Source organism: Polyodon spathula, chromosome 3, assembly GCF_017654505.1.
Source record: "Polyodon spathula isolate WHYD16114869_AA chromosome 3, ASM1765450v1, whole genome shotgun sequence".
In the NCBI taxonomy this organism is placed as follows: domain Eukaryota; kingdom Metazoa; phylum Chordata; class Actinopteri; order Acipenseriformes; family Polyodontidae; genus Polyodon; species Polyodon spathula.
In genome coordinates, this window is record NC_054536.1 from 96,608,944 (window position 1) to 96,621,758 (window position 12,815).

The 12,815-nt window shown below is 46.2% G+C and overlaps 1 protein-coding gene across 17 annotated transcripts in view; it reads right to left on the bottom strand.

The window, feature by feature from the left end:
• The window catches only part of LOC121313706 (focal adhesion kinase 1-like), a 186,153-nt gene that overhangs the window by 92,791 nt on the left and 80,547 nt on the right, over nt 1–12,815 (bottom strand). For all 17 annotated transcript variants that reach the window (XR_005950024.1, XR_005950025.1, XM_041246517.1 and 14 more), the window contains 3 exons: nt 5,075–5,162; nt 1,061–1,140; nt 681–743 (listed from right to left, as the gene is read on the bottom strand). Coding sequence is in view for 15 of the 17 variants with exons in the window: in XM_041246517.1 (XP_041102451.1) it covers nt 681–743; nt 1,061–1,140; nt 5,075–5,162 (231 nt within the window). In the remaining 2 variants the exon portion in view is untranslated. The remainder of the gene's footprint in view (nt 1–680; nt 744–1,060; nt 1,141–5,074; nt 5,163–12,815) is intronic.

A 12,815-nucleotide genomic window follows, 5' to 3' on the forward strand; every position in this document is an offset into this window, starting at 1 on the left:
TTACCACTAGGGGACCCTGTGGGGCACTGCAAGAATCTCTGAAACAGTGGCTGAGAAACAGAAGGCTTTATATAAAAATAAAACTGAAACAAAATATTTCATAAGCCATCTGAAGGATATGAATGAGCAAAAGCCTCCTGTCAGTTTTAACCCTAAAGCCACCGCGATCATAGATCTTCATGATGCTTGTGTCGATTCTCCCATGCACCAGAGACCCTGCAGCTTACCTAAATCACAGTCAAGACTGCTGGAGCCATTACTACTACCTCAAAATGAACAGGGTCGACACAAGGACCTTTAACAGGGCTGCTGTTTATGAGATCAATCTTTAATCAACAATCTTTATTTTATATAGAGCCTTTCATAGTGGACCACCATCACAAAGTGCTTAACAGTAGCAAGTAGTTTAGAAGCAGCAATAATATGACTGGAATTATTTATCAACCTCTGCATTAATGCAACAGCCTGTGGTGTCAGCCAATTAACGAAGACTTCAAGAGCAAATGTATATGAGCAATGAGCTCTATGACAACACCACAAATCAACCGTTACAACATCTGACTGTCCAACAAGTATCTTTACAAAAAAAGAAAAGTCTCTTTTCTGTTATTTATTGCAGCAGTCTCACTGAGATAGGGAGACTGAATGCAAGCTTCACCAAAAAGACCTAGGTGACTTACTCTAATAGTTCATAGTTCGATTTCTTATCCAGAGCATTCCCTCTCATCTCCCTGAAGAACCTCCTATAAAAAAGCAGCGACAAACAAAATATGAACATTTAAAACAACAAAACAAACAGTAAAAAATGTAACCCTTGAGTTAATACATGAGTTAATGCTTTGTGATAGATCCCAGAGTGTTCTAAAAGAGAAGACAGAATGTGAAGCCTAAAGTCTTTATTGTCAAATCACAGACCAAAGTTTGCAATTTCCCATAGGTCTACATTCACTTTCAAAGACGTGGTACAGTAATGCCCAAATGCGTGTCGGTTCCCTTTAATAATTCATTTTAAATGGTGAACAGCAAAATTAAAATCCTTAGCTTACAGAGCCCACGTTACCTGATTTCAAGGCAGCCCAACTTCAAAGCTACTTCCTGGTCTACTTGATCTGCTATTTCCAACATGTAATCATTTTTGACCTGAAAAACATCACAAGCATAGTTAAAGCAGCATCTACAATGAGTAGCAGCAGCTTCTTCAGAGGCTGTATCTATGAAGGGTTTGGTAAGCAAAACAAAACCATGAACTGCATGCACTGATCACAAAGCTAATTTCAGACAGACACCCAATGAAAGGGTTAATCTATGAGGATTCAAGAAACAAAATCAATGACAATCGCACTTTATTCAAACTCAAACAGCATGTGCACATTTTAATTAACCTTTATTTAACCCCCAAAAAAACAAACCCAAAATACAGCTAAGTGGCAAGTTAAGTTAATCTGGCTGTCCGTGCAGTTGATTATAGAAGTTACAGGCTTATTTAGTCTTGCTGGGATAGAAATTTGTCTTGAAAGAGCACTCTTGGAAAAGCTGGCCACCTGCCTGGACTGCAGTATAAATTTGACTGTGGAAGGAAAAATAAATAGGCTGCCCTGTTGGAGAGGGTACTGGTGCCATGAACAGTACCTGCTATTGAAATAGGCTGCCCTGTTGGAGAGGGTACTGGTGCCATGAACAGTACCTGCTATTGAAATAGGCTGCCCTGTTGGAGAGGGTACTGGTGCCATGAACAGTACCTGCTATTGAAATAGGCTGCCCTGTTGGAGAGGGTACTGGTGCCATGAACAGTACCTGCTATTGAAATAGGCTGCCCTGTTGGAGAGGGTACTGGTGCCATAAATAGTACCTGCTATTGAAGTTCAGGGTGCAGTCAGGCCGGGCTTTTTAACATTCTTTGCAGGAGAAAATATCATTGCATATATCTCCCCCCCCATCATTATAGGCACATAACCTTAAAAATGAGAGTGTGTGGGCTGAACCCCTCTATCACTCCTCAGAGTGTGGGCAGCACAGTCTCTGAACCCCTCTATCACTCCCCAGAGTGTAGGCGGCACAGTCTCTGAACCCCTCTATCACTCCCCAGAGTGTAGGCGGCACAGTCTCTGAACCCCTCTATCACTCCCCAGAGTGTAGGCGGCACAGTCTCTGAACCCCTCTATCACTCCCCAGAGTGTGGACGGCACAGTCTCTGAACCCCTCTATCACTCCCCAGAGTGTGGGCGGCACAGTCTCTGAACCCCTCTATCACTCCTCAGAGTGTGGGCAGCATAGTCTCTGAATGAGGGTATTTATTTATTTGTTACAGATTGTAAGGAAATCTTGTCAGGTTTGGTACTGGTCAAAACAACCTATGTATTTATTGTACCTACACTTCACAGATAATGCATATAGAGGGCTGAAACTGGGGAAGATACTGTATATGATGTAACTGAAAACTTGCGACACAATTTTTCTGACGTATATTTGCAAGATAAAGACATTAACATTGAGGGTTTGAAGTGCATCTGCTTTGAAATCTATCACACAAAATAATTTCTAAAAAGTGAAATGTCTGCACAAGTATTACAATGTTATTATAATGCTGCAACTGTAAACAATGATGTTGTTTATACTTATAATGCTGCCACTGGAAAAAAAAAAATGTTATGTTGTGATCTATATTATAAAGCTACAATTGAAAACACATTGTTGTTATTTACGATCTACTGAAATACTGTATTTCCATTTTTCATAACAATTAAAACTTGTGTATTTTAAGGGCGAAGAAAGAAAAATCTGCAAAAAAAAAATGAAAATTGCCAAAAAAAAAGGGCCAGATGTGACTAATCAGACCTACACGTGCCTGCGCTACACTCCAGACTGGATAATAAACTGACTGTGTACGTGTGGCTACACAGACCTACACGTGCCTGCGCTACACTCCAGACTGGATAATAAACTGACTGTGTACGTGGGGCTACACAGACCTACACCTGCCTGCGCTACACTCCAGACTGGATAATAAACTGAGTGTGTACGTGTGACTACACAGACCTACACCTGCCTGCGCTACACTCCAGACTGGATAATAAACTGACTGTGTACGTGGGGCTACACAGACCTACACCTGCCTGCGCTACACTCCAGACTGGATAATAAACTGAGTGTGTACGTGTGACTACACAGACCTACACCTGCCTGCGCTACACTCCAGACTGGATAATAAACTGACTGTGTACGTGTGACTACACAGACCTACACGTGCCTGCGCTACACTCCAGACTGGATAATAAACTGAGTGTGTACGTGTGACTATACAGACCTACACCTGCCTGCGCTACACTCCAGACTGGATAATAAACTGAGTGTGTACGTGTGACTACACAGACCTACACGTGCCTGCGCTACACTCCAGACTGGATAATAAACTGAGTGTGTACGTGTGACTACACAGACCTACACCTGCCTGCGCTACACTCCAGACTGGATAATAAACTGAGTGTGTACGTGTGACTACACAGACCTACACCTGCCTGCGCTACACTCCAGACTGGATAATAAACTGAGTGTGTACGTGTGACTACACAGACCTACACGTGCCTGCGCTACGCTCCAGACTGGATAATAAACTGACTGTGTACGTGGGGCTATACAGACCTACACGTGCCTGCGCTACACTCCAGACTGGATAATAAACTGACTGTGTACGTGGGGCTATACAGACCTACACGTGCCTGCGCTACACTCCAGACTGGATAATAAACTGACTGTGTACGTGGGGCTATACAGACCTACACGTGCCTGCGCTACACTCCAGACTGGATAATAAACTGACTGTGTACGTGGGGCTATACAGACCTACACCTGCCTGCGCTACACTCCAGACTGGATAATAAACTGACTGTGTACGTGTGACTATACAGACCTACACCTGCCTACCTAGTTTCAGAAGATTGTACTCATGTGATTAATAACATTAGAAGGATTGTAAAGCCAGTGCTGTGTTTAAAAAACTTTTTTTTATTTTTTTTTACTGTCTTCCTTCACCTGGGACTACAGACAGTAATACTGCCATTAATTCTGACATTAAAAAACTCATTAAATCACAGTAAGACAATACTTTTTTAAAATAGTAAATGTGTTTATTCTTTTATTAAATTCCTCCACTTTCAAATCCGCTCTGTTACTATTTCCAAAATATATTTCAGCGCATTGAAGAGATAGCAAACAATGAAAAAAAAAAAAAAAAAAAAAAAAAAAACTTAGTTGTGACCTTGTGAAGCTGCGTGTTCCTGGCTTGCCGTCTGTGAAAAGGTATATTTGAAAGCATGACTGCTTCACCTCCGTGTGACTAGTATCACAGTCATATTTTAGTTGTATGTACATGGGTGACTGGTATTCCTTGGGCTCCATTATTCTGGTTATTTGTCTGTACAATTTGTTTTTATAACATTTTTTTCCGTTTTGATGCCTTTTTTTTTTTTTTACAAGCCGCACCGTTCACTGGCTCTTTCTAATTAGAGCCTCTGTCCTCCCAAAAAACACAACGTTTGTGGCATGCGTATGTTATGTGATCAAGCTAAAGGGCTTTCATTCATTGGGTAAAATTAAATCAGCTGATTCATCTACCAGCACAAGTTGAATGTGCTGGCAGTCTCACACAAGTACATTTTTCAAAGCCTTCGCCACCATGGCAAACTTGGTGAAAAATAGTTGAGCCACAAGGGAAAACAATTCACTAGTGGAGACGTGCTTGTGGCGACGTGGCGTGCAGCTAGCAAGGACGTCCAGAATATTTCTGGCTGCCTATTTCTCTTAATTGTTCTTGACCTTCAAATATTTGGAATACAGTAGCTGTGGCAATACCCATATGTTTAACAATAATGTTTAATATTTTATACAGGCTAGACCAGTCTCAAGCCAATCTAATTTAGCTGTGATCACTACCATAACTTCTTAACTTACATTTTAATTAGTTCAATATAATCTTCAAATTGTTTACCCGCTGTCAGAGTTTCACACATATCTCTAAACTATACAAGGATGAGCTCTCCCTGTGATGTTCATGCATATGAAGAGTGCTTGATCTTACCTGCTGGTAGAAGAAGTTCAGCGTTGGCTTGTCTTCAGTAAATTGATTTAAAAACCCTTTCGGTAAATAACGAACCCGCAGCTCATACCTGAGAAGACAAGATAACATCAGCACACTGTTAATAACGAGACACCCCTGCTGAGATTAAAAAACAAACAGAGCATCTAGAATACTCATCAGACAGCTTTAGTGACTGTACTTATAAAAACTATTCTTATCAGCGCAAACTGTGCCTTGTAGGGAAAAAATGCAATGCAAACTAAAAAAAACCTGACTCTCCGAATCTCATCAAGCAGCTTCTTGAAGGATCCCAGGGTGTCAGCTTCAACAACATTACAGGGGAGTTGGTTCCAGACTCCCATAATTCTCTGTGTAAAAAAGTGCCACTTATTTTCTGTTCTAAATGTCCCTTTATGTAATCTCCATTTGTAACCCCTGGTCCTTGTTTCCTTTTTCAGGTTGAAAAAGTCCCTTGTATCGACATTGTCAACACCTTTTAGAATTCTGAATGCTTGAATTAGGTCGCCGCGTAGTCTTCTTTGTTCAAGACTGAATAGATTCAATTCTTTTAGCCTGTCTGCATATGACATGCCTTTTAAACCAGAATAATTCTGGTCGCTCTTCTTTGCACTCTTTCTAGAACAGCAATATCCTATTTGTAGCTGGGTGACCAGAACTGAATACAATATTCTATATGAGGTCTTACTAATTCACTGTAAAATTTTAGCATTATTTCCCTTGATTTAAATTCAGCACTTTTCAGTATGTACCAAGCATTTTGTTGGCCTTTTTTCTGTAGCTTCCCACATTGCCTAGATGAAGACATTTCTAAGTCAACATAAACTCCCAGGTCTATTTTCATAGATTCCTTCTTCAGTTTCAGTATATCCCATATGACATTTATAATGCACATTTTATTGCCTGTGTGCAGTACTTTACACTTTTCTTTATTAAATGTCATTTGCCATGTGTCTGCCCAGTTCTGAATCTTGTCTAGACCATTTTGAATGACCTTTGCTGCTGCAACAGTGCTTGTCAATCCTCCTATTTTTGTTTGCTTACTATACCAGAATCTAAGTCATTAATGTAGGATTAGGAATAGCAGAGGACCTAATACTGATCCCTGTGGTACTCCACCTGTAAAACCTCGCTCCATTTTGAGGTTTCTCCTCTAATCAGTTTTTTCTGTTTTTCTACATGTTAACCACTCCCTAATCCACGCACATGCATTTCCTTGAATCCATACTGCGTTCAGTTTGAGAATTAATCTTTTATGCAGGACTTTGTCAAAAGCTTTCTGGAAATCTAAATAAACCATGTCATCTTCTTTACAATTGTCCATTGTTGATCCTCAAAAAAATCAAGCAGGTTAGTTAGACACGATCTCCCTTTCCTAAAACAATGTTGACTGTCTCCTAGGATACTGTTACCATACAGATAATTTAGCATTTTTGATCTTATTATAGTTTCCATAAGTTTCAATATGTCAGGCTTATTGGTCTGCAGTTACCTGGTTTGGTTTTGTCTCCCTTTTTGTGGATCATTATTACGTTTGCAATTCTCCAGTCTGTCCGTACAATGTCTCAAAAGACTGTTGCATGATCTTAGTTAGCGGTTTGTTAATAACTTCTTTCATTTCTTGTTGGGTTTTGGCAAGACACAGCCTCAAAGGGGTAAGTATGGACATTCAGAACAGCCCTCACTGCATATACCTACACTATGCATATACTGCCATACCGACCAACTTCCATCAACTCAACCTGAAGCATGTATTCTACCAGATCCATTCAAATACCTTGGAGACTATCTGTGTTTTCTATTCACCTACCGCTATACTACCAACAGATAAAACCAGAACAAAAGAAAATAAACAAATAAAGACATTCACTTTCTATGTGTACATGAGGACGCACTCACCAGCACAGTGCCATTGCACAGTCCTAAACTACAATGTACCAGGACAACACAGTGGGCAATGGTACTCGCAGCACAAAGACACACAGTGGATGTGTTAAGCGAGAGGCTCAGAGACAGAATTCTTCCTCTCGCTCTGATCACTGATGGGATCTGCTCTGCAGCTCAGAGCTGCTCAGGAGGAGCAGGGCTGGGCATGCTGTTAAGCGGGTTTTTTCATGGAGCTGCTCTGACAACTTCTTGTCCCTCACACAACTCTTGTTGTCCCGGGCGTCGGACGATACAAATTGCACACCCCCGACGTTTATGATATTTATTACACGCACATTTTCTAAAATTACACTTCATTAGCCACTAAATGGTCGGCATGATTTCTGCTTGTCACGTTGATCCAGAGCGTGGAATCATTTAAAAACTTTATAGTAAATAGAAATCTTGTCATCTTGTTCTAGCCAAGTAAAGGCAAAGTGCTACACTAAACTTGTGACTTAACAATTTTTACAAACAATGTATTTTAAAAGTAATTTTACACTACTGCAAGAATACTAACTTTTACACCAAGTTTGAGCTCAGGACTTGATCCTGAATTGTACTTCGGGCACCAGAAATGCTCCTCCATTCATGACTTCCAATACTCACATTTCCTGAACTCTTAGGGCATGATATTAAGATAAGCCCTGACAAATTGCTCATTCCAAAAGCATGTCATGTCCATCTCACATGCTGTACATAACGATACACATCCTACACTACATGCACAGGGTGCATGTTATTGCTTTTCGCTTAGCGGACTCAAGCACAAGGAGATCATGGTTACACAATGATTCAGTGGGTCTTAGTCTTTTGCTCCAGCTCTTCAGAGTACAAAGCATCAACACTAATCTCATATTTCTCAACATGCTGTATACTTCTGACAGCTTAAGGTCCCAGACCTGTGGAAAGGCAGAGTGCTGCTCGCAATACTGGATCTAACCTGGAGCGGGCCGGACCGTTGCTCTAGTAAGTGCTGTTTGTGGTGGGGTGCCTCTCCTCCACTTTTTATCTAACGTCAATATTTAATTTTGGAATTTGCATTTAATAAATAGAACCACATTTCCTGGAACCAGGCGGCTTCGAAAGAGGTGTTGCCTGACATTAACTATTGCCATTCAGCATCAGACAGCACAGTGTATACGCCTCCGTCAGACAGCACAGTGTATACTCCTCCGTCAGACAGCACAGTGTATACTCCTCCGTCAGACAGCACAGTGTATACCTCTGCCAGACAGCAGTGTATACGCCTCCGCCAGACAGCACACAGTGTATACGCCTCCGTCAGACAGCAGTGTCTACACCTCCGTCAGACAGCACAGTGTATACTCCTCCGTCAGACAGCACACAGTGCATACGCCTCCGTCAGACAGCAGTGTATACGCCTCCGTCGGACAGCACAGTGTATACGCCTCCGTCGGACAGCACACAGTGTATATGCCTCCATCAGACAGCAGTGTATACTCCTCCGTCAGACAGCACAGTGTATACCTCTGCCAGACAGCACACAGTGTATACGCCTCCGTCAGACAGCCAAGTGTCTATACCTCCGTCAGACAGCACACAGTGTATACGCCTCCGTCGGACAGCACAGTGTATACGCCTCCGTCGGACAGCACAGTGTATACGCCTCCGTCAGACAGCACACAGTGTATACGCCTCCGTCAGACAGCACACAGTGTATACGCCTCCGCCAGACAGCACACAGTGTATACGCCTCCGTCAGACAGCACACAGTGTATACGCCTCCGTCAGACAGCAGTGTATACGCCTCCGCCAGACAGCACACAGTGTTTACTCCTCTGTCAGACAGCATAGTACATACGCCTCCGTCAGAGACAGCAGACAGTGTATACGCCTCCGTCAGACAGCACACAGTGTATACGCCTCCGTCAGACAGCAGTGTATACGCCTCTGTCAGACAGCACAGTGTCTACACCTCCGTCAGACAGCACACAGTGTATACGCCTCCGTCAGACAGCACACAGTGTATACGCCTCCATCAGACAGCACAGTGTATACGCCTCCGTCAGACAGCACACAGTGTATACGCCTCCGTCAGACAGCACACAATGTATACGCCTCCGTCAGACAGCACACAGTGTATACGCCTCCGTCAGACAGCACACAGTGTATACGCCTCCGTCAGACAGCACAGTGTATACGCCTCCGTCAGACAGCACAGTGTATACGCCTCCGTCAGACAGCACAGTGTATACGCCTCCGTCAGACAGCACACAGTGTATACGCCTCCGTCAGACAGCACACAGTGTATACGCCTCCGTCGGACAGCACACAGTGTATACGCCTCCGTCAGACAGCACACAGTGTATACGCCTCCGTCGGACAGCACACAGTGTATACGCCTCCGTCGGACAGCACAGTGTATACGCCTCCGTCGGACAGCACACAGTGTATACGCCTCCATCAGACAGCAGTGTATATGCCTGTCAGACAGCACAGTGCATATGCCTCCGTCAGACAGCACAGTGTATACATCTCCGTCAGACAGCACATTGTATACGCCTCCGTCAGACAGCACACAGTGTATACGCCTCCATCAGACAGCAGTGTACACGCCTCCGTCAGACAGCACAGTGTATACGCCTCCGTCAGACAGCACAGTGTATACGCCTCCGTCAGACAGCACAGTGTATACACCTCCGTCAGACAGCAGTGTATACGCCTCCGTCAGACAGCACACAGTGTATACGCCTCCGTCAGACAGCACACAGTGTATACGCCTCCGTCAGACAGCACAGTGTATACGCCTCCGTCAGACAGCACAGTGTATACGCCTCCGTCAGACAGCACACAGTGTATACGCCTCCGTCAGACAGCAGTGTATACGCCTCCGTCAGACAGCACAGTGCATACGCCTCCGTCAGACAGCACACAGTGTATACGCCTCCGTCGGACAGCACAGTGTATACGCCTCCGTCGGACAGCACAGTGTATACGCCTCCGTCGGACAGCACAGTGTATACGCCTCCGTCGGACAGCACAGTGTATACGCCTCCGTCGGACAGCACACAGTGTATACGCCTCCGTCGGACAGCACACAGTGTATACGCCTCCATCAGACAGCAGTGTATATGCCTGTCAGACAGCACAGTGCATATGCCTCCGTCAGACAGCACAGTGTATACATCTCCGTCAGACAGCACATTGTATACGCCTCCGTCAGACAGCACACAGTGTACACGCCTCCGTCAGACAGCACAGTGTATACGCCTCCGTCAGACAGCACAGTGTATACGCCTCCGTCAAACAGCAGTGTATACACCTCCATCAGACAGCACTCCGTGCATACGCCTCCGTGCATACGCCTCCGTCAGACAGCAGAGTGCATACGCCTCCGTCAGACAGCAGAGTGCATACGCCTCCGTCAGACAGCACAGTGCATACGCCTCCGTCAGACAGCACAGTGCATACGCCTCCGTCAGACAGCAGTGTATACGCCTCCGTCAGACAGCACACAGTGTATACGCCTCCGTCAGACAGCACAGTGTATACGCCTCCGTCAGACAGCACAGTGCATACGCCTCCGTCGGACAGCACAGTGCATACGCCTCCGCCAGACAGCACAGTGTATACGCCTCCGTCAGACAGCACAGTGCATACGCCTCCGCCAGACAGCACAGTGCATACGCCTCCGTCAGACAGCAGTGTATACGCCTCCGTCAGACAGCACAGTGTATACGCCTCCGTCAGACAGCACAGTGTATACGCCTCCGTCAGACAGCACAGTGTATACGCCTCCGTCGGACAGCACAGTGCATACGCCTCCGTCAGACAGCACAGTGTATACGCCTCCGTCAGACAGCACAGTGTATACGCCTCCGTCAGACAGCACAGTGTATACGCCTCCGTCAGACAGCACAGTGTATACGCCTCCGTCAGACAGCACAGTGTATACGCCTCCGTCAGACAGCAGAGTGTATACGCCTCCGTCAGACAGCACAGTGCATACGCCTCCGTCAGACAGCAGAGTGCATACGCCTCCGTCAGACAGCACAGTGCATACGCCTCCGTCAGACAGCACAGTGCATACGCCTCCGTCAGACAGCAGTGTATACGCCTCCGTCAGACAGCAGTGTATACGCCTCCGTCAGACAGCAGTGCATACGCCTCCATCAGACAGCACACAGTGTATACGCCTCCATCAGACAGCACACAGTGTATACGCCTCCATCAGACAGCACACAGTGCATACGCCTCCGTCAGACAGCAGTGTATACGCCTCCGTCAGACAGCAGTGTATACGCCTCCGTCAGACAGCAGTGCATACGCCTCCATCAGACAGCACAGTGTATACGCCTCCGTCAGACAGCACAGTGCATACGCCTCCGTCAGACAGCAGTGTATACGCCTCCGTCAGACAGCACAGTGTATACGCCTCCGTCAGACAGCACAGTGTATACGCCTCCGTCGGACAGCACACAGTGTATACGCCTCCGTCGGACAGCACACAGTGTATACGCCTCCCTCGGACAGCACACAGTGTATACGCCTCCATCAGACAGCAGTGTATACGCCTCCGTCAGACAGCACACAGTGTATACGCCTCCGTCAGACAGCACAGTGTATACGTCTCCGTCAGACAGCACACAGTGTATACGCCTCCGTCGGACAGCACACAGTGTATACGCCTCCGTCAGACAGCACACAGTGTATACGCCTCCGTCAGACAGCACACAGTGTATACGCCTCCCTCAGACAGCACACAGTGTATACGCCTCCGTCAGACAGCAGTGTATACGCCTCCGTCAGACAGCACACAGTGTATATGCCTCCGTCAGACAGCACAGTGTATACGTCTCCGTCGGACAGCACACTGTATACGCCTCCGTCGGACAGCACACAGTGTATACGCCTCCGTCGGACAGCACACAGTGTATACGCCTCCCTCGGACAGCACACAGTGTATACGCCTCCCTCGGACAGCACACAGTGTATACGCCTCTGTCAGACAGCACACAGTGTATACGCCTCCGTCAGACAGCACACAGTGTATACGCCTCCGTCAGACAGCACACAGTGTATACGCCTCCGTCAGACAGCACACAGTGTATACGCCTCCGTCAGACAGCACACAGTGTATACGCCTCTGTCAGACAGCAGTGTATACGCCTCTGCCAGACAGCACAGTGTATACGCCTCCGTCAGACAGCACACAGTGTAGACGCCTCCGTCAGACAGCAGTGTATACGCCTCCGTCAGACAGCACAGTGTATACCTCTGCCAGACAGCACAGTGTATACGCCTCCGTCGGACAGCACACAGTGTATACGCTTCCCTCGGACAGCACACAGTGTATACGCCTCTGTCAGGCAGCACAAAGTGTATACGCCTCCATCAGACAGCAGTGTACACGCCTCCGTCAGACAGCACACAGTGTATACGCCTCCATCAGACAGCACACAGTGTATACGCCTCCGTCAGACAGCACAGTGTATACGCCTCCGTCAGACAGCACAGTGTATACGCCTCCCTCGGACAGCACACAGTGTATACGCCTCCGTCGGACAGCACACAGTGTATACGCTTCCCTCGGACAGCACACAGTGTATACGCCTCTGTCAGGCAGCACAAAGTGTATACGCCTCCATCAGACAGCAGTGTACACGCCTCCGTCAGACAGCACACAGTGTATACGCCTCCATCAGACAGCACACAGTGTATACGCCTCCCTCGGACAGCACACAGTGTATACGCCTCCATCAGACAGCAGTGTACACGCCTCCGTCAGACAGCACACAGTGTATACGCCTCCATCAGACAGCACACAGTGTAT